A 26,143-nucleotide genomic window follows, 5' to 3' on the forward strand; every position below is an offset into this window, starting at 1 on the left:
TGGAACCTCCCTTCAGGAAGTTGAAGGCTGCTATCAAGTCCCCCCTCACTCTTCGCTTCTGCAGACTAAACAGACCCAAGTCCCTCAGCCTCTCCTCATAGGTCATATGCTCCAGACCCCTAATCATTTTGGTTGCCCTCCGCTGGACCCTCTCCAATGCGTCCACATCCTTTTTGTAGTGGGGGGCCCAGAACTGGACACAGTACTCCAGATGTGGCCTCACCAAAGCCGAATAAAGGGGAATAATGACATCTCTGGATCTGCTGGCAATGCTCCTCTTAATGCATCCTAATATGCCATTAGCCTTCTTGGCTACAAGGGCACACTGTTGACTCATATCTAGCTTCTCATCCACTGTAACCCCCAGGTCCTTTTCTGCAGAACTACTACTTAACTGGTTGGTCCCCAGCCTGTAACTATGCTTGGGATTCTTCCGTCCCAAGTGCAGGACTCTACACTTGTCTTTGTTGAATCTCATGAGATTTCTAGTGGCCCAATCCTCCAATTTGTCTAAGTCACTCTGGACCCTATCTCTGCCCTTAAGCGTATCTACCTCTCCCCCTAGCTTAGTGTCATCTGCAAACTTGCTGAGGGTGCAATCTATCCCCTCATCCAGGTCATTAATAAAGATATTGAACAAAACCGGTCCTAGAACCGAACCTTGGGGCACTCCACTAGAAACCGACCGCCATCCTGACATCGAACCGTTTGCTGCTGCTGCTGCAGTAACAGTGGCAACAGCTGGGAGCTCTGGGCCCCTTTGAAACACTGGGACCTAGTGCTATTGCCCCATTTGTGTCCCCCCTCCCACTGTAAATGGGCCTGGGCTGAAAGGAGGATCCTGAGGAGGCAGCAGAAGCCAGGCAGAATACGGGGGCCAAAGGAAGGTGGGAGGAACAGGGGGGCCAAAATACAAGTTCACCCAGGGCATCATTTTCCCTAAGCCCAGCTCTGCTGACATGGATCTAATTGGAAGAGGTGCCTGCTTGCTTGGCTCTCATTATTGTAGTTATATTATGGTAGTCTGGGATCCCAATTCCGCTGGATGCTGTACAGACACAAAAAGAAGGACTTATAGTCTAAGGACTAAGGATGTGGATACAAAATACAAGCAAATAAGGATGTAAAAAGTGGCTCACCCTTGTTAGATACATGCAATGTAGTGCTCCCCATTCCCTGCAGTCCAGAGTCAGTATTAAATTTCAGCAGACTGATGCATCAAGTCACCAACAGTTGTGAAATTTTTGATACACCCCAGCTAAAATTAAGGTGCCAGTTTTCAGTCACCACTTTGTGAAAATGCTGCTTTTCTGACCGCGGGGCTTGTTATTTACACAACAGGTCAGTTCAGTTACCATTCCTTCCTGCATTTTTATGTGAGCGGTTTGAGGAGAAAAATCTTGGTAAGCTAACTAAGGCTATATCTACACAGCAGTGTTATTTCGGAATAACGTCAGTTATTAAAGAGCGCATCCACACAGCAAGCCATTATTTCAAAATAACAGTGAGCTGGAGGACTTGTTACTCCAACTCCTATAAACATCATTTCACAAGGAGTAAGGGAAGTCAAAGGAAGAGTGTTCCTCCTTCTACTTCCTGCAGTATAGGCAGTGCCAAAAGTCGAGTTAAGCTATTTCGACTCAGCTACACAATTGACTTAGCTGAAGTTCCGTAAGCTTAATTTGACTTTTGCCCTGCTGTGTAGCTGTGCCCTAATGGTCGGTTCTGTGAACTTAGCTGTTTACAACCAACTGGGGTAGCCATCCCTGTTTCGCACTTTATCACATTCAAGTGTGAGAAAGGTTAATGTCAGATTTGATATTAATTTTTAAAAATGAGAGAATGTAGTGTTTAATTTAAAAAAACCACACCTCCACATTTGCATCTAATTACATGGCCTGGAATGAAAAATTAGGACAACTGTTCAAAGCACCAGAGTCACATCACTTTAATTAATTAAGCCTGTCCATCAAAATTATTCAGTTAAATACTTGTCTGGTTCACAGCAGCTGTAAAATTCCACCAAAGGGCATTACCCAACTTGTTTCTGAATTTTTCCATTAAGTTGAGGTGCAGGAATTCTCATCTTTTTTATATACAGTACAGATTTAAAATAAATTAAAAACAAATACAAGGAAAGATGTAGCTTAGCCAATTTTTTTTTAATACTTTTATGATTTGGAAAACTCATTTCTTACTTTGAGCCATTAAAAACCTTTCCACTATGACATAATTCCACAGCCCAGACATGAAAAGGCATATTAAATTCTACTAAGACTTTCCTCATTTTCACAATTCTTGTGTTTGCTTTTTTATACTGCACACTACCAAAAAAAGGAAATGGTGAGACAACAATATCCTGAAGCTATGTTTTTATACCCAACCTATGAGAGAACAAAATATTATATGGAAATGTCTGGACTGGAACATTTTAAATATCCTCACATAAGTAAATGCTTACAAATGTATGAATATTTGCCTATTATGCATACGCACACCCACAGAAAGCAGAAGGAGAGTGTGGTATAAAGGTTGTCAAAATGAGTTTAATATGGGCTCCTCGCTTGTTTTTAATATGACCTACTTTACACTTTACTTGTTTTCTGTCTTTATAGGTAGGATACAGTGCAGAACACTCTGTACCATCAAGTACGTTTGTCATCAGCTTCTTAGGCAGAGAGAGTGGCCCGAACCAGTGCTGCACTTCAAATTATGGCAGAGCAGTTGGGTCACCTAATGGAAGATGGGAAAACAAAATAGTTTTCTTAAGGGCTCTCCCTTTCTAGACTCACATTTATTTTTGTAGCAGAGGCAAGGAGAACAACTTTAAATCTCTGTCTCTGTGTTAAACTATCAAAGGTCTCGTGCTTGTCTGGCCTGTTTTCTGAAAATAGAATTTAAAAAATCCCAAATCTTTTTTTTTTTGGGGGGGGGGGAGGGCGTAAATACAAGTCAAAATCTCTAGTCCTTGCTTCTTTCAGAGGGAGAGGAAAATCCCTTGTTCTTCTCAAAAGATTTTAGGAAATCAAAAATAGAGGTTTTTCTTTCTTCAAGACACAGAAAGACACACTGCATGCCCTCCCTACCTCAATAAAGCTTTTAAGGCTGTATCCAGGTACTCCTTTACAGATGTAAAATAAAAACTCAGAATTTCCTATGTGCTCTGCCCTTTGTAGGCACCTGACTTTCCTCTTCATGGTTAGTTGCTTGGCTTGTCCTGCTACTCCAAGCCTGTAATAACTATTTTTCTCCTTTATCTGCTTCAGACTGGCTTCTTGCTAGTCTCAACAAGCCCCAGCTACTTTTGGGACCTGCAAATAAACTTTCTTGAAGCCACCATTCTCCTGAACCTTCTAGGACCAAAACAACTAGTACATCTATCCACCTGCAAACAGCAGTGCCTATTCTAGTACATGTAGACAGCTGTTTAATCTATTGAAGCTAGCTCATTGAGCTACTCCAGTTAACATGAGTGATCAGGAAGTCCACAGGTTAAAATATTTACTTAGCTGTCCATAATGGAAATTTCACTTTACATTGAATATATTAACATTTTTACATATCACAAAATGTAATATTTTAGACTGCATATCCCAGATAGCACAATAAGGCATATGGTCAAAAAAGCTATCTGAACCACCTGAGAACTATAATAATCTCTCTCACTCACCCACAACTGTCTTTCATATCTTATTGTTCTATTAAATGAAATTTACATAGAAAAATATCAATAAGATAGAGTCATGTTTTTATTTGGCATTAACAACATGCAGAAGTCAAACCCTTAACTTGTGAAAATTTCATTTGTGTCCTGTTATTAAGCCAATTAATTTTGTTATAACTATGTTACCTCTCCCTCCCAACTGCCCCAAAATACTATACTCCATGGTTTCTTTCACTTGAGAGTATAAAAAGGTGTCCTGTTTGCAGATCAGCTACGAGGATAAACATGATCCTCTAACTTTTAGGTCCAAAGAGGCATCATAATTTAAGGAGAGCATATAATCACATAACATTAAGCTAATCAGAAACGTGTCTTGCATAAAATTATTATATTACATTTTTTCTCCAGAGACTCTGTTCAGCATACAATTTTTGCTAATCCACAACTATGTTTTGCAAAAAGGAGCTCTGTTCAGCTTGTTGCAAATGGTGTGTGGCTTCTTCGTAGCATGTGGCATGCTTGTATAAGCTAAGCAACAGAGAACGGAAAACAAGATCACTCTAACAACACCCAAGGAATAATTGAAAAATATAACTTAGGGATAGAGAGATGATTACATTGGAGGGTCAGTGGAGTTCTGAAATACATGAGACTAGCTTCTCTCCAAATGTTTAATTTTCTGTTGATATGGTTACCAACACTGAAATAATATACCAGATGTAACTAACTAGTCTCAAGCCCAAAGCTCTATTTTGAATAATTAAAAAAGAAAATTGAAATTGTTTAATTAAAGGGATACTTGTTTTGTCTCACATTCATGACTTTGCCAGCTGCTGTTTTAGAAAAAAAGTATAAAGAATGTAATCTTTCTGCATCTATATTCTTTCAGCGACTAATATTACATGCATGGTTTTTCTTTGATAAAATGATTACAGCACTCCCAGAGGGTTCCAGATTGGCAATGTTAACAGCTGAAATCCTATTTAATCACAAAGCTGGCAAAGTACAACAAACAGCAAAGCCAATCTGCTAAACACTCTCCATTCCCAGTACCCCAGTTCAGAATAGAAGTAATCTCTAGGGATGGGAAGGTAGCTCAGCTTCCATGACCATTTTGTCCTTGGTCTCTCTGCTGAAAGGGATAGTTGTTCGTGATCTACGACTAAGGCTGTGTGTTAGCCACTACGCTTACAGGAGTCAGATTCCATACTTTATAATAAATCCTATGCAGTTTAAAACTTAAAAGTTGAGTGTACTGAATACTATCTTTCATTTTGGCTATTGGGAACATTCAGCACATCATGCTACAGTAGAGGGAACTTTGAAAAAGGATTTGTATGTCACCTTTAGCTGTACCAGAGGCAGCATTGCGGGGTGGGCAGATGGGTCCGTGGGAGCCAGTGCACATGGGGAGCTGGCTTTTGCCCTCACCTGGCCACCCTGCGCTGTTGCTTCTGATTCATAGGCAGCAGTGCAAGAGGGAGTGGGAGGCTGTGTGTAACCATGCACATTAATCAATGAGCCCAGGCTCATCTGCTAGCCATGTACGCGATTACACTTTCACATCCCTCGCTATAATATTAATTTATAATGCCATAAGTATCTAGGACAGCAAAGCCTAAAGAGATGGAAACCGTGGAGAGACATGCTGATTCTCAGCCAAATCCTGAAACAACGAGATCAGTTACTGTCCTGTCCAATTTGTCAGGGTGGATCTACTGCCATCACTATGCTGTGTGTGAAACTGAAAAATGCAGCACGCCATGCTCTGCACTGATCAGTTTCAATGTCTAGACAGTGGAGGCATCCACAGGATGCACAGACATACTCATAGACAGATCAGTTCAGCTTTGGACAGATCAGTCTGCTCTGTCTGGCTCAGTGCCTGTGAACGTTAACCTACAGGCCAGAAGGTATTTGGTTCACTTTAGTAATTAGGACCAGCTCTGGTCTCCTTATAATCTGGTAGCACATTACACGTGGTGCTCTATATCACTGGCAATGGTGAGGCAGAGCAGCGCTGTACCCACTTAGGTTTGTCCCTGTCACCCTTCCATCATGATGGAGGGACAGTGGGGGTGCCAAACCTGAGTGGCATGGTGACCCTCTGTGCACTGGTTTGCAAGGGCACTCACTCAGTTTTGGCCTCCGTCCAATAAAAAATGGAGAGACCACAGGGCCTATTGGGGTCTTGGGTCAGGGGGAGCGCGTGAAGTCTCTTGCCCCCAGCCCCGTGCCCTGGGGTGTGCGGCAGCTAAAGAGAACTGCCAGCTGTTTTAAAACAGCTGGTGATTCTGTCTAGGTGTCGGGATCAGGGAGTAAAGACTGTGGTTCCCTGATGCCGCATGCCCCTGGCAGCGTGAGGAGACTTTGTGTGCTCCCGCTACCCCCAGGCCAATCAGAGCCTGGGGATGGGGAGAGTGCATGAAGTCTCTTGTCTTCTATCCTCACCCTGCCAGGAGCACGCGGAGGCTAGAGAGAACCATCTCGTGCCCCTGGCAGGGAGGAGACTTCACGTGCTCCTTCATCCCCAGGTTTCAATTGGCCTGGGACCCGGTGAGCAACAGGATGACCACGTGTTGGATCCACCAGCTTAGCGGACTGGATTCGGCCCACAGAAGCTATCTTGCCCATTCTTGTTTTAGCTACATGGCTACAAAAAGTCCCCCTCGGTGGACCAAAGGTTGTTCTTGGCTGGTACCTCCAGGATTGGTGATCTCCTGGATTATGAACAGAGTGATTGAGTGGACCCTGTGCTGCTCAGCTGGCACACAAGTCTCACCATTCCTTGTCTCCCCCAATATATGCTCAAGGAGGCGAGGGTTGCCTTATCACCCACCTCTTCGGTTTTCCTCAAATGGATCCTGCTGGATAGTGCTCCCCAGCTGCCTCTCACTCCTGACTCTCTGACCTTTGCCAATGGGTTCCCACCCTGCGAGCCTTCCTGGCCGTCTTCAACACACCACTGCATATGCTCAAACCCCTTGCCGTTCATTTCCTTTCTCTCGTGTCCTGCCCTGGTACCAAGTGGCAAGACCTCCTAGAACCCGAGGAGGGACAGTCCATATGCCAGAGTATTAGCTAGTAGCTCCTTCATGATGCCATGAGCACGGGCATGACTACCAGTAGTCAGTGTTTGACACCATCATTAAGAGGGAAGGACTCATGGCAAAACAGACAAGGCTTGAACTTATACACCAAGGAAAAGAACTCCTTTGGAAAGGACAACTCCACAGAAAAAAGTAAAAATAAATTATTGAAGGAAGAAACTATTCAACTAGACTGCTAATGCTAGAAAACTGACAATTAACTAAACTATAAAAAGAAACTTATACCTTTTTATAAACTACATTTTTAAAAAGAAACTGAGTATCCAGCTAAATAACTAAACTATAAAAAGAAACCGTGTATCCAGCTAAATAAGAAAGCATCACTGGTCTCCCTGTTTCAGGCTAATGTTGGCTGAGAAGGAACTTAGGGCAGTTCGCCCACTTAAACTGTGTACACTTTTGGTCTGGGGTACAAGGATAGTTAGGGGTCATGGAAGGGCAGAACAGGCAGTGCTAATCTCCAGTTGAAATGGAACACCAATAGGGGCGTTACTCAAAGAAGAACTTCCAAATCTCAAAAAATCTTTGAAGAAATACACCCTACTCTGGCATCTAAATTAGTGAAAATCTTACAATATTAACTGGCTCATTCTGGGCAGAAATCTTGCAACAGTTTCCAAAGTTTTGGAACTGGCAAAATTTTACCTCCCACTTCAGCCTCAAAATACAAAATGTAGCCTAAAATGGATCCAAATACTATTTCCTCATCCATCTGTAGTTATGGCACTTAAATTGGCATAGAAACAGAGATGAGACACTCTCTCCTTTTCAGCTGTTAATCAACACAACCACTGAATGGCAATATTATACTGTTTTCAGACTCCTGGCTATGAATCCATACTGCTTTCAGGCTACTGAAAAACAAAGTTCAAAGAAGTTAAAACTATTAACATTTATGAGCCATCTAATCTTGACTCTAAACTTACTTACTTTAGGACTGTCTCTTTAAAAACTGCAATTAAAATATTTGATGTATGGTGTTTGAAAGCTGCCACAATTTGTTCTGGCTGATGCTTTCTTAGGAATGAGGATATACAAGTCACCATTTTATACAATATGAAGACGAAGTGTAAACTCTTGTCTTGTTTACAACCTTTTACACAGCGATGAGATCACACGATGCAATGAACAATGCATCCATCCCAAAAGAAAACATCAGCTCACACACAAATCAGGAAATTACTGACATTTTTAAAAGTGAGTTTATCGTTCATGAATGGAACTTGTTTGTCAGCGCCAGAAAATTAAATCCTGCATTCGTCCATAACAGGTAGGAAGCAGCAGTGTCACTCCTCCACTCTGCCTCATGCTTCCAACCAGGACGTGGAGAGGGCAACTCAGAAGGATGAGAAAGTAGTTCTATGTCCATTCTCCTTTGAGTCAGGTCATGTGCTGCACTGTTGAGGTACTTAACGAGAGTGTCATAGGCACAGCAAGGCTCCACCTTCCCAAAAAGTCTGATGTGTCCCTGCTTGTGCTGCCTACTAGTCCCTTTGTGCCAGAAGCTAGGATAGGCAGGTAGGGGACCACAATGTGCCCCCAGAGCTGTGCCACCCCACCCATCCTCTAGGACTGGGGGAACTGGGGAACGTGTGGCAGCTGTGGTCACAGGTGTACTCCAGCAGGGGAAGGAGGGAGGACTCAAGGGGTGGACCAAAGGGCATGTTCACCCACTGCCAATGAGACTATGTCCTAGCTGCTATAAAAAGGTACATTTTTTAAATCTTAGGAATGTTTATCTTTTTGGGTAACCAACTGCATGAGCTATCCCAAGGTAAAAAACACAGTGAAGAAAAGGTACTTTAGTTTTATCACAATGTAAACTACACAAGGTCAGAGCAGGTGGCAATATAAATAGAGCCTTGCAAATCCAAGGATACCTGCTTTACATCCGTGGGTATCTGCATCATGTGGATGTGTCTGCGGAGATCCACAGTGAATATGAACGCGGATACAAATTTTGTATCCATGCAGGGCTCTCAGTATAATGCTAGTTATAATGCTCACCTAGTTTTACCTTGCAGCAAATAAACTAAAGTGGTGCTTTGTCCATACTGTGCACTGTGCACATTAATTACCCAAAGATAGATAGATAGATAGATAGATAGATAGATAGATAGATAGATAGATAGATAGATAGATAGATAGATAGATAGATAGATAGATTATTTTTAGACATAATGATGAAACTCTTAAAAAAGGTTTAGATGAGGAAGTGCCAAAATGCATCTTAAAAAAAAAGATTTTAAATGTGCAATTTGGAAAGACCGAGCTAAAACCAATGTCAAGGGGGAGGGAATTCCATATCCTGGTCACTACCACAGCAGAATTATAATGACTTGCTAAGTTTAAGGCCTTGTATCATAGGCAGAGGAAGGCTCTGCCATACTGAATACAAGAGCTTGTTCATTGTGTTTATGTCCTATGTTTAACTTCATAGCATTTCTATGCCTACACATAATGCAATGATTTTTAACACTGCACATCAAGTCAATTACACATTTTTAAGAAGTGTTCTAGGCATCAATAAAGGGCAGAACCTTAGGCTAGGTCTACACTACAAGGTTTTTGTACAAAAACTGGCGGAGCGTCCACACCTCAAGCGCTTTTTTGCGCAAAAAAAATACAGTACATCAACAGGACAGAGGGCTTTTGCCGGTAGCTATTCCTCTCCCCACAAGGAATAACTCCTTTTTACACTACAGCTCTTGCGCAAAAAGGCACATGGATGCTCCGCAGGGGTTTCTTGTGCAAAAAGAAAAAGCACAGGTGCTCTGATGGCCATTCAGAGTTTTCCTGCGCAAGAGCGTCCATGCAGTGTGGATGCTCTCTTGCACAAAAGCACTTTGCTTTTGTGATGCACTTTTGAGGTGTGGATGTGCTTTTGCGCAAGAAGTTTTTGCAGATCTCTTCTGCAAAAAGCTTCTTGTGCAAAAACCTTGCAGTGTAGACAAAGCCTTAATGATTTGGGAGGAATTTGAAAACCAGAAGGAGAAAAATGGGGGACACATGGATCCCCTTTTTTCAGTTTAGTAGAGCCACAGCTCCAATCACCTCTGTAACAAAAAACAGGCACCACCCTGTTAACACTTTCCATCACAACAATATCGTACCTCATCTCTGTCCACCCTCCCAATAGAATTCAACATACTAACATCCTATGCAACTCTTAGGGTTTCCAGGTGTCCAGTATTGAACCTAAAATGTCCAGTTCCTTCTGATTTTTTCCTGGCCAGGAGGCAAAAATCCCAGGTTATCTGGCTCAATATGAAGGCAGCCAGACAACCCTAGTGCTTACTGGGTTCCACAGAGGAGCTGTCTGGCCTGGCACAGGGAGGCAAGATGGCAGGAGGCCACTGGCAGCCTATTAGGGCCAAAAAGTCTCACCAAGCGGTTTTTAAAGGGGCCACGGTGCGTTCTTTTTTCTTTTTGCTTAACTCCTCTCCGGGTCCTTTTTTCTTCTCAAACTTTTTCCTGTTGTGGTTTTTTTTTTTGTTGTTGTTGTTTGTTATTTTTTCTGAAACCATCTGGCAACCCTAGCAGACTCTTCTCCCAGGGAAACAGAAGATAAATAAGAATGTTTTTGGAAGGGCAGTAACGGGCGCACCAGCACGTAGGTTAGGGGCAAATGGAGATGGAATGAAGGAAGTCATGGCAGAGGGGAACTGGGGGTCTTTTGTATGGGGGGGACTAGAGGTACATATAGAGTTTTTGGCATGGAAAAATACAGGAGCCTTGTATGCGGAGACACAAGAAAGGGGGCACAAAAGCTCCTAGCCTAAAGGGGGAGGAAAGGGACCATAGGGGACACAGAGAATGGCAGGTGGGTGAAGGTGGAAATAAAATGGTATGCAGAGCCTGAGCCATGGGGGAAACAGGAGACACACAGCATACCAGACACGTGGTGGGGGATAGGGAGAATTGCAGGGAGCCCCTGAAATAAATAGAGATGGGAATGTAGCACATAGGGAGAATGTTGGAGAGAACACAGGAACACAAGGACCCGCTCCCCAGTGTACGCAATTAGCTTAATCTACGGAAGCTACAAAATGTGACCCCCTTCTATATATCCAAGGACTATACAAGTTAAGGCCTTTAAAAATCAATAGATATAATGTAAAGTCAATCTCCCACTTTACAGGCAGACAATAAAAATTGCAGGATGGGCAAGACATAAATAAATCTGTGATAGCATTTGCTACAAGCTGCAAGCAAAGGAGAAAACTTTATTGTAAGCTTTGCTTACAGGGAACTAAAATAATTGAGTCTCACGTTCACAAGGCCGTATGTTGTTGTGAGGCAGTCACTGGATAAATGAAGGTGTAGCTTGCACATATTTCACAACTGAAAAAAAGCTTTTGTGACTCACCTGATTTCTGTTTATTTTGGAATAGGTGTGGTTGAAGGTGATGCCAAGTAGAAAGAATCAATTAAATCCACACTAATGTGGAAAATGTGGCAGAATAATACTGTTGTATACATTATGGCTGTGTCTAGACTGGCCAGTTTTTCCGGAAAATCAGCCGCTTTTCCAGAAAAACTTGCCAGCTGTCTACACTGGCCACTTGAATTTCCGCAAAAGCACTGACTTCCTACTGTAAGAAATCAGTGCTTTTTGCGGAAATACTATGCTGCTCCCATTTGGGCAAAAGTCCCTTTTGCACAAAACTTTTGCGCTAAAGGGCCAGTGTAGACAGCTGAGATTTGTTTTGCGCAAAAGCGCCCCGATCGCGAAAATGGCGATCAGGGCTTTTTTGCGCAAAAGCGCGTCTAGATTGGCCACGGACGCTTTTCCACAAAAAGTGCTTTTGCGGAAAAGCATCCGTGCCAATCTAGACGCTCTTTTCCGAAAATGCTTTTAATGGAAAACTTTTCCGTTAAAAACATTTCTGGAAAATCATGCCAGTCTAGATGTAGCCTATGTGTAATGCACTCAGAATGAAGGTCATATGGCTATATGGTCAGAAAGAAGACCAGTCACAGAACAAAATTTATAGCTACTAAATTATAAAAAAGAACACAAGAAAAACAGAAAAGTCTATGGATTTAATGAAAAGGAAATCAAAACACAGATTAATGTAGTACTAATACTTGATATCCATAAGGAATCAGACAACCATTTCCAAATAAATATGAAATAAGTGTTACAATAATTAAAGTAAATATACTTTTTTGTAACTTTTTATAATAGTTTACTAGTGAATCAATGATATGCTGCCAATATTTTAACACTATGCTCCCGTTATTTTTTTCCATTAACCTAGGATAAATTATGTGTAGTAGGGTAATGGAGGAATCTTAGATGGACTTTAAAATCATCCCAAATCTTCCTTTTACTTGTCTGCAGAAAACAAAGTTAGATCTTCAAAAGCCTACTCAACATTCACCGCCAGAATATTACTGTACTACACCGTTGGGCATATAAACGAGTTCTCTCCTGGCTCATGTTAAAATTTTCTCATGCATCTGAGCTTGACTATCCAATCTGCCCCATTTGATGGTTCCCTTCTCACATTTTTTCCCCCCAAAATGACAACTTTCTTTCCCACTAACAGGCATGTTTCCTCCCCTAAAATTGCTCTGCAGCCCAGAGCATAGCTCAAGGTGTATTCTTTAAAAGCCCCAGTACACGCTTAATTGCTTTGCAGAACTGGGGCTAGAAAGGGCACATTGCCCTTTACTTCTCAACTAGACATCGAGGATCCAATATCTCCTAAATATGTCGGGTGCCCTCATCTCCTTCAGTGATGTCAGTGAGAGTTGAAAATGCTCAACTAATCTCAGGAGATGTACAAAATCTCACAGAACTAAGTCCAAACCATATCCCTTATGCAATCAGACACACGAATAAAACCTACCAGGTTGCGCTTCTCATTTGGGTGTTGTGCAGGACAATGTAATGTTTTGTTGTGGATCAACCAGGGCAACACAAAGGATCTCATTAACCTTATTCTCATGCATAGTCCCAGTGACTTCACACTGGGGTTAACAGTAAAATGCTTTCTTCCTCTCTGGTTTACCAAAATAATGAAAACCTCTGACACACCATAAAAGCTACAGTTTACAATAACATGGACATATGTGAATACTTATGGAAACATGTTAAATATGTTAAACATGGAAACATTCCTGCAATACCTTCTAGTGTTTAGCATTTTAAAGTGGATCAATTATCATAACAGTTGCAGAAAGTGCTATAGAATGCAATGTTCAAGTTGGTACACAAAACAGCCACATTCATTCGTCAGACAACTTGTGGGAACAGTTTTGCATGTTTTCTGTACCCAATAAACATCAGAATCTCAGGATTACACTACTCAAAAAAAGATCACTAACGGAAAATATTTTCACTAACTTTTTCCATGTATAAGCAATGGTGTGTTTCTGCCTATAGTGGGCATTTTTGGCTGAACCAAATGAGACCCTACATTCAGCTTTGGTGTCTGTAACATAACTTTTGAACACTAACTCTGATCAACTCCAAAATTTCAGATACTGTTCTAGACATCAATGGCCAGAATCCTATTGATTTTGGGGAAAACTGGAAAAGCCATTAGCACTTAAAAAGTTGCTCTTTGCTTTCCCTGCAAAGAGCCAACTTAACAGCTGTAGGGCAAACCCTTCAGCCAAGAGGGAGAGGCAGATGAAAATGTCTTTCATCCTTTCTCTAGGGATAGTTTTAGGGGCAAGTGAGCAGGTCAGTCATCCTGTTAGCTTCCAGGGGTACCAAATTGCTGAGCCACTTGGCTTATTTTTCTCCTTTGCTCTGCTCTCTTTTTGCTGTTGATGTTGTTTTAGCTCTGCGGTTGTGGGGGAAGGGATACTTTCCTCAATGGCTAGCAAAATGGCTAGGGCTTCTCCTGCTTCTATCTCCCTTAGTGCACTGCATCCCAAAGCCTGTCTGTGGGTGGCGTGGGAGGGGGAAATAGTGTTTTCATTAGCCTATCCCTTCTAATCCAGGGTGAGCAAAGGAAGCTTCATTCCCTTCTCCCTCTAGGTTACTGTTTCTCCAAAGTCTGCTCCATGATAAGGGGAGGTGGAGAAGAAATAGAAGAGGAAGAAAGAAAGAGGGTAGTATCCATCCCCTCTTCTTCAGGGGGGAGTAAAAAAGGAGAAAGCACAGAGCTCCTGCAGTGCAGGGAAGGAAGGAGAAACTAGGGGCATACACTACAAAGAGCCCCTGGCATGGGGGGATAGAGAAAAGGAGAGCTATGGGTGGGGGGGACACCCATAACCTTTAATGAGGTCTGCAATTCCTGGCAAAACATTAACATCTTCCTGTGTCGCAGCCCCAGCTTAATTATTTACACAGAGTTTTTCCTGTCACCACATCAATCAATTTTTACTCCCATCAAATCTCCTTGGAGAATTCCTCTCCCTCCCCCATATCTTTTCAGAAAACCATAAGGGGCCATTTTTCAATGAGCTTCTGAGTGTTTATTGTTTCTGCAGAATCTGTTAGCTGAAACAAACTTTGCTCATTCTGTTCTAATAGGGAATTCATCACTGCTACAACCTCCACTTCTACAGCTACATTCCCATTCTGGGGACATCCAAGATAAGATTCTGGTTCAGATGGCCCTTAAACCTGAAAATCCATTTGCACTTGAAGTGAATAACAAGCGGTGCTCAACCTACATGAGCAATGAAGTGCCATTCTCTATTCTAAATACCTTTTCAATACCGGTGTAGTAAATGGACTATATTATGAAGGCTGCATTACTGAAAATAAAAACAATGTGAAAATCCAGTGTCTGTGTTTATTTTTATACTCTTCATGAATACAAAAGACATCACATAGAATTGTAAGAGTTTTGTCAAAAGTCTCTTCTCTGGAAAATAGAGAATTAACTACTTGGAAATTATTGTCAAACGCAGAAAAATTGACATCAGAAATTGTGCTGTATTTAAAATTCTTAAGTTGTTACTTCCAAATGTCTGTTGTCAGGTAAAGAACTGCTGTCACAAGCCTTAAAATGAAATATCACATCCTGAGTCACTATGTACAAATGAGCCACTCTTAAGAACAGGTGTTCCCTTCAGTTAAGAATGGAACATGAACATAACTATAGGAACACTGGAGTAATGAGCTGGTGCATATTACTGAAACAACTGCTCTCATTTCCAGGTGAGCATAAAAGAATTAAGTGGATGTCACACTAAAAGCTTTAATATCCAATTTGAGGACAAAATCAGAATGCAGTACTAACAGACTATCCCAATATCATGTCTTAGGAATACTAGTTGATCATTTACTTGCTAATGTTTGCTGTCAAAGATGAAATACTATCAGCATATTACATTGGCAAACATGTATTGCCTAAGGAAATTAATCTACCACAATGGCAGTATGGTGTTTGAAACTAGCACAGAAAACAGACTTGTTGCCATATGCCTGGTCTACATTATACAGTTAGATTAATGTAAGCTACCTTGCACTGAGCTAGCTCTGGCAGAGTCTTCACTAAATTTGGCTCCTGCTCATGTAAGTGCCCCTTTATGCCAATTTAGTGACACCACCTCTGCCAGTTGTACAGAATCACAATTGAAATAATTAGGTCGATGCAGTGTTAAGCGCAGATACTGTGATGCTTACATTGACTGTTCTGGCTTTCAGAAGCCATCACACAATGCCCACGTTGACAAATTAGGGATGTAAAACCAGGCCCATATGCAATGGGGGAGAGTGCGAAGGGTGCGAATATATCCTCCCACGGTACCTCATGGTCCACCATGGGGCTGATTCCGGCCAGCCAGGGGAAAGCAGAGGTGGTGCGTTGCCTCAGCCTCTCTCCCCCGTGCTCTGGTCGGACAGGTTAAGGCTGGGGATGATTCCTCCTTCCCTGCCAGGAGTGAGCCCCACCCTACCCGCGGTCTCACTCCTGAAGGGTGAATCTGCCCAGCGCTTCCTCTTCAGAGAGGGGCATCGCAAATCCGGGGAGGGGATCATGCCATACTCTGCTCTCTCAGCCTCTCCAGGATGGAAAGGCCGTTTTCAACATGAGGCGGGTTGAATGGCTGTTCGCTACCAGCTGTGCTGTGAGTACGAGCCGGCGGATGGGCCAGGCTAGAGTCAGCGGAGGCCTCACAACCTCCAGGCCACCAAAGGTCTCCATTTCCACGTGGCACTACGGGCGGCAGTTGGCTGGTCATGTATCCCTCCTCAGCCGCTTGTCAATTTAGTGGGAGCGTGCGGCAGCCTCTATGTCACTTGCGGACGGGATGGGAGTGAGTCATAGGCAGCCTCGCTCCGCCAGAGTCAGGCGTGATTGTGACCCTCCTACCCTCGTTGTGCTCGCTGCAGGGGAGATCTAGTCATTTGTGGAGCTGCTTGGGGTGGCGCCTGCTGTGGCACTTTGGAGATGGGCCACTTGACTGAATGAAAGGCCCTTCAGAATATCGGGTGTGTTTGGTGCCTGCTTTGTAAGGGGCGTTTTTTCCCCCTGCTTGTGCTTAGAAATTCAAGGGTGCCCTGGAAGTCTGCCTGGAAGGTGGGCAGGAGAAGTAGGGTGATGCCATCACAATCAGTAACTCTCATTTCTCACCGTTATCTTTTCTAGCACCTAATTAACTACAGCGTGCAAGAAGAGATTGCATGGGGCATAGCAAGCTCCCAGGAAAATCAGTATATGCCTCTGAGGACCCCAACAAGTAGTTCAGCAAACGTAGCAAAGACCCTGACTTGACATTCCCTTGGTACTTTTACGGTAATAAACATATAAAACAAAACCCCCTTACATGCGCTAAAAAAGCAAAGGACACAAATTGGTGACTTAGCTTCTTTAAGATGGAGTGTAACTGGTTAACCAGTAAGCATCACTCTTACTGGATGAGGCTTCCCAGTTAACCAGTGGCCTGGCCGGCGCAGCCCCCCTGCCCACCCTGGGCAGGGGAGCTGCTCCAGCCTGGCTGGGCCCACTGCTCAACAGGCTGGGCAGTGTTCTGGCCTGGCCGGAGCAGCACTCTGCTTGCAGTGTACTGTGACTGGCCCACCCCGAGCAGTCCTCACCCATGGTGGGCTGGACCTGGCTTGGCCTGGCCAGAGCGCTTATGCCACAGGTAGGGGGACCGCTCTAGGCCCATATGCAGGGGTTTGTGTGCAAAGGGTGCCAATTAACCTCCCCCTCATGGTCCCCCAAGTAAGTGTGCCAGCTAGGGCAAGTGTGGGGCTGATTTCCTCCCACCCCCAGGGGCAGGGCTGGACTTCGCTCCTGCGGGGGGGAGGGAATCAGTCCTAGCCTTCTCCCAGCCAGCTGGAGCATGGGGGAGAAGGGTCAGGCAGCATGCTGCTCCTGCCTTCCCCTGGTCAGCCAGAGCATGCTTACTTAAAGGACCATGAGGGGGATGCATTTACACTCTAGCAGTCCACATTTACCAAAAAAAATCACCTTCCAACAGAAATTCCTGCATTCAGGACTGAAAATCCTGTTTAGTCAGTTAACTAGTTAAACGTTTGGTGCTCCAGAGGAGGGTGCTCCAGTCGGGTTGGAGCAGCTCCTGTTCCTGCCAGGCCCCGGTCCCTCAATGGGCTGATGGGTAGGGTTGCCAGGTGTCCAGTTTTGAACTGGACAGTCCGGTATTTGACGTTTCTGTCCATTAAATAAATTGAGAAAACACTGGACATATAAATGTCCGGTATTTTCTAATTACGTTAGTTTTATTATTATGAGTATCAGTATGTAGTTGCGTACTGCCTGGCTGGTAGATGCGCTCATGCTGTGTGAGCATGTCTACCAGCCAGGCAGTACACAGCTACGCAGTAGAGAGAAGGGGGGCAGGGTGGGATGGAATCCCCGGGGCCGGACTCGCACGTGCTCCTCTGGAACCATGCGCAGGACGAGAAGCACCCTGGGATCTGCGTGTGCCCGAGCCAGCCCCACTTCCCGCCGACCGGTTCCCCGACCCCTGCTCCTCCCCAAGTCCTTCCCGGCCAACCCCGCTCCCCGCCGGCCAATCTCCCCCTTCCCCCTGCTTCTCCCTATGCCTTCCCAGCCAGCCCTGCTTCCCGCTGGCCCCACTCCCCTCCGGCCAATTCTCTCCCACCGTTCCCCCACCCCGGCCAGCTCCGCTCCCCCTGACCTCCTCCCGGCCAGCCCTGCTTCTCACTGGCTGGTTCTCCTCCCCCCCATTTCCTCTGGCCAGCTCTGCTCCCCCCAACTTCCTCCCGGCCAGTCCCCCATCTGAGATAAAGTGTGTCCAGTATTTTTTTTGAAGCCATCTGGTAACCCTACTGCTGGGCCACAGCCCCCACAGCGAAGTGGATCTGGTGGGACTGCTCTGGGGCACCAGTAAACATCACCTGGTAAGGGTGATGCTTAGCAGGTAACCGGTTACCTGTTCACATCCCTACTGACAATACAATTGAAACAAGTACTCCTGGTGAGGATAGGCACTGCCCACACAGAGAGACAAGCAATTTTATAATTATGGTGATTGTATGCCAACATAAAATTCAGCTTGACAAAACTTTGTAGTGAAGACACGACCTTCATGAGGAAAACAATTTTTAACAACAATGTAAATTGGCCATTTCTGTACGTACTTTCATGACATCTTTATAGGAGTGAATGACCTCAACTTCCTCTTTTTTATCTTCATCTTCCTCCACACCTTCATCCAGAGCCTCATAGCCTTCATCTTTACTGCCATCTACCTCCACAGTATTGGTCATGTGATCAATAAGCTGCTCCAAAGGAGGACTTAGTTCTCGCTCTTCATTCTCGTTCAAGCCATAGTCCAGCGCTTTATAAATAATAATCCCAAGTGATTCAATAATCTGCAAGAAAGAAAACAACATTATTAGTGACATCACTTAGATGAACTAGTACGCAATTGTAAGGAGACAAATATCTTTGAGCAATGAGTGATAAACTGGTGAGGATAGGCACTACTTACACAAGGAGACAAGTGTGCACGCACACAAGCAATTTTATAACTGTGGTGACTGTACGCAACTGTTGAAGTAAGATTGAAATGATAGTGTATCACTGCCCTGCAAATCAACATACAGCACCCAATAGCAAACTGTATCAAAGTACATTTTGTAATGTTAAAATTTGACAGGAAAAAAACCCCCAAAATAATTTAAAAATAAAGCTGTACGGTATTGAGTTTTTTCCTAAAATCTCATCACAGCTCAACATATTTTTTTAGATTTCTATAAAAATGTTTGGTATATATAAACATTCTTATCCTCCTTTTTTTTTTTTATTAAGGAACTTAAGAAAAGATACCTCACTCCTTCCACAAGTGATTGTGACTTGTACCACAAGTTGTAGTCTTAGTGACCTGCACTACCTCTTTTCCTCCTGGGATGACTAGCTATGAGGATCTGTTTAATCCAGAACCTGACTGAGCTCTGGTCAAACTAATTCTCTGCCTCAGTCCAGAGCTTCTTTCTGCACCCCAACCTCCCGCACCCCTAAATCATCATTCCTGACCCCACTCCAGAGCCCACACCCCTCAGCCATTTGGAGACACCCACCCCGCACACTCTAAAATCTGTAACATTCACCAAGTTCAGGTACATTATTAGCAGAACCTTTATAAATCTATTATATATTTTGAAGAGTTTGTTTATGGATTTGTTTGTGCAAAATAAAGTCATATTTTGGGATTAACTATAGATACCAAATTTTGCATAAACAATCCTACTATTTAAATTAACTGAATGCACTACTTTTTACACTAGAATATGCTGGGTGAAAGGTTTAAATAATTATTTTTGTTTTTCATCAGAAAAAAGTCATGACTATTATGATTAGTGTTCTTAAAAACATTTGCTAATAAAATTAAAATCGAGTCCCCCATTCAACTATCATTTTAGTGCAAAGAAAATGTTTAGTTACAAATCACAAAATAATTCAAAACAGTTGTGGAAAGAGTAATGGAAGCTTTATGAGTTTTTTATTCAAATTTACTATGTATGGTAATTATTCAATAAAATGAAAAATATTTGAAGTTGAAATGCTACAAATTTAAAATTGTTCATGTCCTTTTGCAAGCTCATTAATAAAAAACTGCATTACATATATTTAATTTATTGAACTTTCCTATACGTATAATCTGTGCATAATGACTCTGCCTGGTCAACTACGGCCTCACCTGCTACACACAGAATTGCTTTTGATAGAATAGTTTAGTCTAGGGATGTTTGAGTTTAACCAACTAACCATTTAACCGAAAAATTGGTGCTTATTGGTTAAACTCAGCCAGCTACCAGGGAGGCAGCTTTGCTGCCGCAGCAAAATCTCCTCTCTGGGAGCCAGGCGGGCAAGGTTTTTGTGCCACATGGTTACCTTATTAAACACTTTTTAACATACCTCGTTCCAACAGGTGGAATAAAACTGAAATGAAAAGTAGCTTAACAGCTGCTTAATTTTCTTAAATATCTGACATGAGTGCCCAGTATCAATTTTGTCTAGCATTATAAAAAAAAACGTTTAAGAAGCTTAATCTCTTCAATCCTTTTTTCATAGTATTAGATTTGATAAATAAAAGTATTTATGTGGCATGGCAAGGCTGCAGGACTCAAAGAGCACTCTTCTTGGAAAACACAGCAAAACAGGCTTAAAAGGGGAAGTTCTCTCTTTGATTAGGAACAGGGATTAAAGCCTTCAAAAGTACTACAGCTAAAACTCAATGACAGCTGCTGTTTCTTTGATGTACCAACACAGTGTCTATTCCAGTTCGGTAATATGGCTTATGCATTTTTATGTGCTAAGTCGGGGTGGGCAAAAGGGCCTCTGCAGGCTGGATCCAGCCCACCAAGCAAGTTGATCTGGCCCGCAGAGCCCTGCAGAGGCCATGACACTCCCCCCGCCCGCAAGTCAATCAGGGCTTGAGAGTGGGGGAGCGCATGAAGTCTCCTCCTGCCCTGCAGGGAGTTCAGCACTTAAAGTCAACTGCCAGCTGCTGCTCAGCTAGCAGTTGACTAAGCATGGCGCTCCCATGCAGGGCAGGGAGCAAGAGACTTTACGTGCTCCTCCTACCCAGGCCCTGATTGACCTGGGGGCAGCAGTGAGGGAGCATGCAAAGTCTCCTTCCACCACCAGGGGCACGGGTACTTAGAGGGAACCGCCAGCTGTTCAGAACAGCTGGCAGTTCTCTCGGGCGGGGGGAGGGAGCGGGGGGAAGACTTTGTGCACTCCCCCATTCCCAGACCAGTCAGTGTCTGTGGGTGGGGAAGTACGAAAGTGTCCTGGCCAAACCCCATCCACCTGAGGCCCCGCCCTTTCCGGGGTGGCCCAGGGCCACTTCAAAAATTTCTGAAGTGTCCCTCAGTCAAAAATTATGGCCCACCCCTGTGCTAAACATAGACTTTATAATACATGGAAAGATGGCATGACACAAAAGCCTGAACAGAAATTATACAAAGCTACTTCTCTGCTTTCTAATGCCTTTATTTTGTCATACTTAGCAACAGATCCATTATATCTCTGCATCTCGGTTTCAGTTTATTACACAAACTATGAACATTGTAACTGAGAAACTTTGCATTACCTACTTTGCTGATGTTGAAAACATGTAATAGAAACATGTAAGACTTTATTGCTAATTATCATGAAAGTTATAAAACCACAAATTAGTATAAAAAAAAATCACAACACCTTTCAGATTTTTGCACATTCACAAAATAGCCAGTAATGACTTTAAACAATTAGAAGAATAATCTCAAAGGGGTGGCCATGTTAGTCTATATCAGCAAAAACAATGGAAGAATATAATCCCCATTGCAAGAATGAACGAATAAACAAAAGAATGAAAGATCCGTGCAAAGTGCTAGAGATATATGTACAGAATGAAAAACCCAATCTTACCTACATTCGTGGAAATAATCTGATTTCTTATATGTATGAGTTAGGTTTAAGAATACTGTATTTATATAATATCAATTTGTTCTGTAAGTCTACACTACAGAAGAAGATTGAAGCTGCTGCTGTTGGTCTTTCAGGGTTCCAATTAGTGGTCTAGTTAAGTGAGAGGGGCACTCAAGTTGATGCCGGTAACCTTGATTTCATGAGGAGTAAGGGAAGTTGAAGGAAGAGTGTTCTTCCTTTGACTTCCTGCAGAGTAGACAACGCCAAAAGCCAAGTTAAGCTATTCCGACTTCAGCTACGCAATTAATGTAGCTGAAGCTGCATGTCTTAATTCAACTTTGTCCCGTAGTGTAGACATGCCCTTTGGCTGTGTCTACACTGGCCGCCTATTACGAAATAGGCATGCAAATGTAGAACTTTGGAAGAGGCAAATGCGCGGGGGATTTAAATATCCCCCGCGGGATTTAAATAAACATGGCCGCTGCTTTTTTTCCGGCTTGGGGAAAAGCCGGAAAAAAGCGTCTAGACTGGCGCGATCCTCTGGAATAAAGCCCTATTCCAGAGGATCTCTTATTCCTACTTGCAAGAGATCCTCCGGAATAGGGCTTTATTCCGGAGGATCGCGCCAGTCTGGACGCTTTTCTCCGGCTTATCTCCAAGCCGGAAAAAAGCGGCGGCCATGAAAATCCAAATGCCGCGGGGGATATTTAAATCCCCCGCGGCATTTGCCTCTTCCAAAGTTCTACATTTGCATGCCTATTCCGTAATAGGGGCCAATGTAGACGTAGCCTTTGTGTTTGAGGTGTCTCATACCTGCATACACAAAACAATCCTCTGCTAGGGTTACCAGGTAGACTCTGCCAAAAAAACGGACACACTTGATCATGGGCGGGGGGAGGGAGGGACGCAGAGCTGTGGGGGGCTGCAGAGCTGGCCGGGAGGAACGGGGGAGGGGGAGCTGGGAGGAAGCTGGGCCGGGAAGCAGAGCTGGGGAGGGTTGGGGGCCTGAAGGAAGGGGGGCGGGAAGCGGAGCTGGTGGCAGGGGGGAGGGGTCCAGCCACTGACCGCAGCTGGAGTCCAAGGGACCGCGCCCCCAGCAGGCACTCCCTCGAGTTGCTAGTAGAGTTCTGCACGCAGCCAGAGGCTCCCAGCTGAGAGGCGGGGCCGCGATTGGCTCTGGAAGCCTCTGGTCACGTGCAGAAGCTGGGCGGGGGGAGTGGCTGGGAGTCCCAGCCGCTGCCCCCTCTCTCACGGCTTTTGCACGCAACCACAGGCTCCTAGCGCCAATCATGTCCCTGCCTCCCAGTCACTTCCCCGCCCCGGCCAGGCTACTGTCTGGCGCCCAGCTGGGAATTCAGAAAATACCGGACATTGCACATGTCCGGTATTTTCTGAATTTTTCTACCGGACAGACAGTGCAAATACCGGACTGTCCGGTAGAAAACCAGACGCCTGGCAACCCTACCCTCTGCTTGCCTTCACTAATATTTAAGCACAGTACAGAGTACAAGTTCAGCTTGTGGGAACAGCTTCTTTCCTGGTCTGAAGCCATGACTTCCAAGGGAATTTAATCTGAAGGTGTAAAGCATGATAAAGTAAGCTCCCTAGTTTGTTTTTTAAAAGTTGTTCAGCTATTAAATAAGCTATTTCGAAATTGACTCGAAATAAGCTATGCCATTTCTGCAGCTCAACTTGTGTAGCTTATTTCGAGCTATGGGTGCAGTGTAGAAAAACCAACAGGGATGCATCTATCTATAATCAAAGGTCTTTAAGGCCATATAGATATTATAGCCATTATATACTAAACTTTCATATATACACTAGTTAAGGACACACCTAAAACGTTTAACTGAAAAGAACTTACACAGGTATTGTTTTGCCTTTTAGGAGATATATCAGTATTGGTTTTCCAACCTTTTACTTTTCAGACTCAGTGAAACTGATGATAGGTAAACAGGCAGAGTCTTCATGCCATTTCCCCATACTCATCCCATGTAAACAGGGAGATAACTGTCAACTCAGCACCTTCCTGGAGTTTGCTTTTCTTCTCTTTACATAAAGAAAACAAATGAAGCCTTTACTTACAAACATAAAAGGATTTTTCTCCAAAAGAATTCCCATCCTTCCCTAAAGTTTTTTTACTCAGCTACATAGACTTTTGTATTCCTAGTTGTATTCTTTAGTTGGAACTACAGAAACTCAACTGTTCTGGCTGCTAAGGTGGGTCAGCAGAATAGCTTTAAACCTCTGCATAGGCATCTCAAAGCTCACAAGTCAGTTAAGATAATATTTGCATTTCTATTGCTCCATTGATCACTCATTTTAATATCAATTTTGTATGTCACATTAAATTACATTTGTTATTATGGTGAACAATTTTATTATATGGTATTCTGAAGAGCTACAGAAATACACAATTTAGTTATTCAACCTTCATAACTCGATGTACAAATTGCTACATTTTTATATTGGTCATACTGAAGCACCTAATATATATTAATGAATTTATCACCACAACACTCCCATGGAAGTAGGGTCATTGTACCTATTTTATAGATCCGGACACACTGTTGAAATGGATGCTGTAACCAGGGGCCAATATGCAACACAGCTTGTTGAGCTAGTAAAATGAAAAACTGAAACTACTTGCAGCTGAGCAATTAGGATTTGGAACACTTATGGTTAAGCAAATGAATTACTCATAAAACCACCCGGATATAGAGATGAAATATTATTTAACTTATGGGCGGTATTGTTCATCATAAAAATAGCTGAGATACTAGTCTCTTCAGTATATTCCATCTTACTACTAAAAATAATTTTAGTGTTTAAGGAAAAATAGGTATATGCTGTGTCCAACAGAAAGTAAAAAGTGAAAATAATTAAGTGAATACACCCTACCTTCTATGTAAGATCCTCTTATGCAACAGGGATGATAAACTAAAATATATATACTTAATCTGTGAAAAATGTCTTTGTAATATACAGAGTAGTTCTCTTTACAAATAATCTTACAATGTGTACCATGATTCATTTATATTGTACTTGTGCAATGTAAACATATCTTGACACATATGCACCTCTATATTATTATTCAGGTATAAAGTGTACAGATTCAGAACAACAGCTCTTAGTCATATTCAAGTAAATGTATAAAGGGGTCCTTAACCAATCATTTTCAAAGCAAATTAAATATATAAAACCTACATCTTTTCAACATCTTTTGAATCATTTGCTGCCAAAAGACAAAATTATTCTCTAATTTACTTATAAATACATTAATACTCATAAGCAATGTAGCCTTCCAAACCTTTATCTTGGATGCGAAAACTGTTTTATATTCTTTTGTTGCCTATGTTCTAGCTACAGAGATTGTCCAGATGGAAACTTCATTTGTTAGGGTAGATGAGAGCTTAATTTGCCTGATTATCTGAATCTTAATTAATCATTTCCTTGGTCTATAAAAATGAGATTGGAACTAGGGATGTGAAAGTGTAACCGTGTAAACGCTTGACCAATGAGGCTGGGCTCATCAGTTAACTTTCACAGCTACACACAGGCTCCTGGAATATGCCTCCGACACCCCCCCCCCCGACCCCCTCAGAGAGCCGCCTGCCACCCCACATTCTGCCGTTGATACAGCTTAAAAGCTGGCTCCACGACCACACTGGCTCCTGGCGGGGCAACTACCACTCCGCATGTTTAGCGATTACACAGTTACTTAATTACATGCATTTTAACACAATCGGAACACAAGCTATCATTATTTTCCTTTATTTTTTTCCACCTCCCCAGGAGTGGGGCCAAAGCTGCTGCCACCTCCCCAGAAGTGGGGTGGGGAAGGGCTGTTACTGGCCCCGCTCCTTGAGACAAGGCTTTGTTGCAGACTCTGAGCTCAGGGAGCCAGTGTGTAACGTGGGGCCGGGCCCGCCATGGACTGGAGCTGCTGCGGCAGGCTCCACAGGGCTGGAGCAGCCCCCCTCCCCAGGAAGATCAGGGAACTGCTCCCGACCCTACCAGTTAACTGGAACTGGTAAGCCTCACTTGTTAAGAGCAAGGCTTACCAGTTAACCGATTAACCTTTTACATCCCTACCTTACACATGTGAAAGTTTTGCAGCCACTGCTGAGCATCCAAAACCTGTATAACAATGCATGCTGTCTGTGCTTGACTGAGAGCACCAGAATCGACATTCCACTGTGTCTATTAATCAAAGGCAGGCAGCATTTGCAATTCACTCAACTCAAGTGCTTCACAGAAGAGTAAGGTCACATCCTCCTGAGCTTCTTCCTTGTTCCAGTGAACCCTGGTACATTTTGGATGCTCTCCAGAATTACGTGCACCAAGGTCAACATCTGCATCATAAAGCTTTGATGCTGAACAAGAGCCATGATGGGTTCTATGCTCACGTTACTATAGCATCAATGCAAACAACCAACAAGAGAAAAAAGGGTACAAATAGACTGTTTGCTGTTGTGTGGGGAGTGGAGGGGGAGAAGGAAATGAGTATATTATGGGGCGCTGACAACATGTCCCCAGGACCACCCGCT

The 26,143-nt window shown here is 43.3% G+C and overlaps 1 protein-coding gene across 2 annotated transcripts in view; it reads right to left on the minus strand.

Moving 5' to 3' along the window:
- SPIRE1 (spire type actin nucleation factor 1) overlaps positions 1–26,143 on the minus strand; it is a 200,547-nt gene that overhangs the window by 96,979 nt on the left and 77,425 nt on the right. For both annotated transcript variants that reach the window (XM_089776314.1, XM_075921001.2), the window contains exon 3: positions 18,317–18,550. In XM_089776314.1, coding sequence (XP_089632440.1) covers positions 18,317–18,550 — 234 coding nt within the window. The remainder of the gene's footprint in view (positions 1–18,316; positions 18,551–26,143) is intronic.

Source organism: Pelodiscus sinensis, chromosome 2, assembly GCF_052426305.1.
Source record: "Pelodiscus sinensis isolate ZL-2025 chromosome 2, ASM5242630v1, whole genome shotgun sequence".
In the NCBI taxonomy this organism is placed as follows: Eukaryota; Metazoa; Chordata; order Testudines; family Trionychidae; genus Pelodiscus; species Pelodiscus sinensis.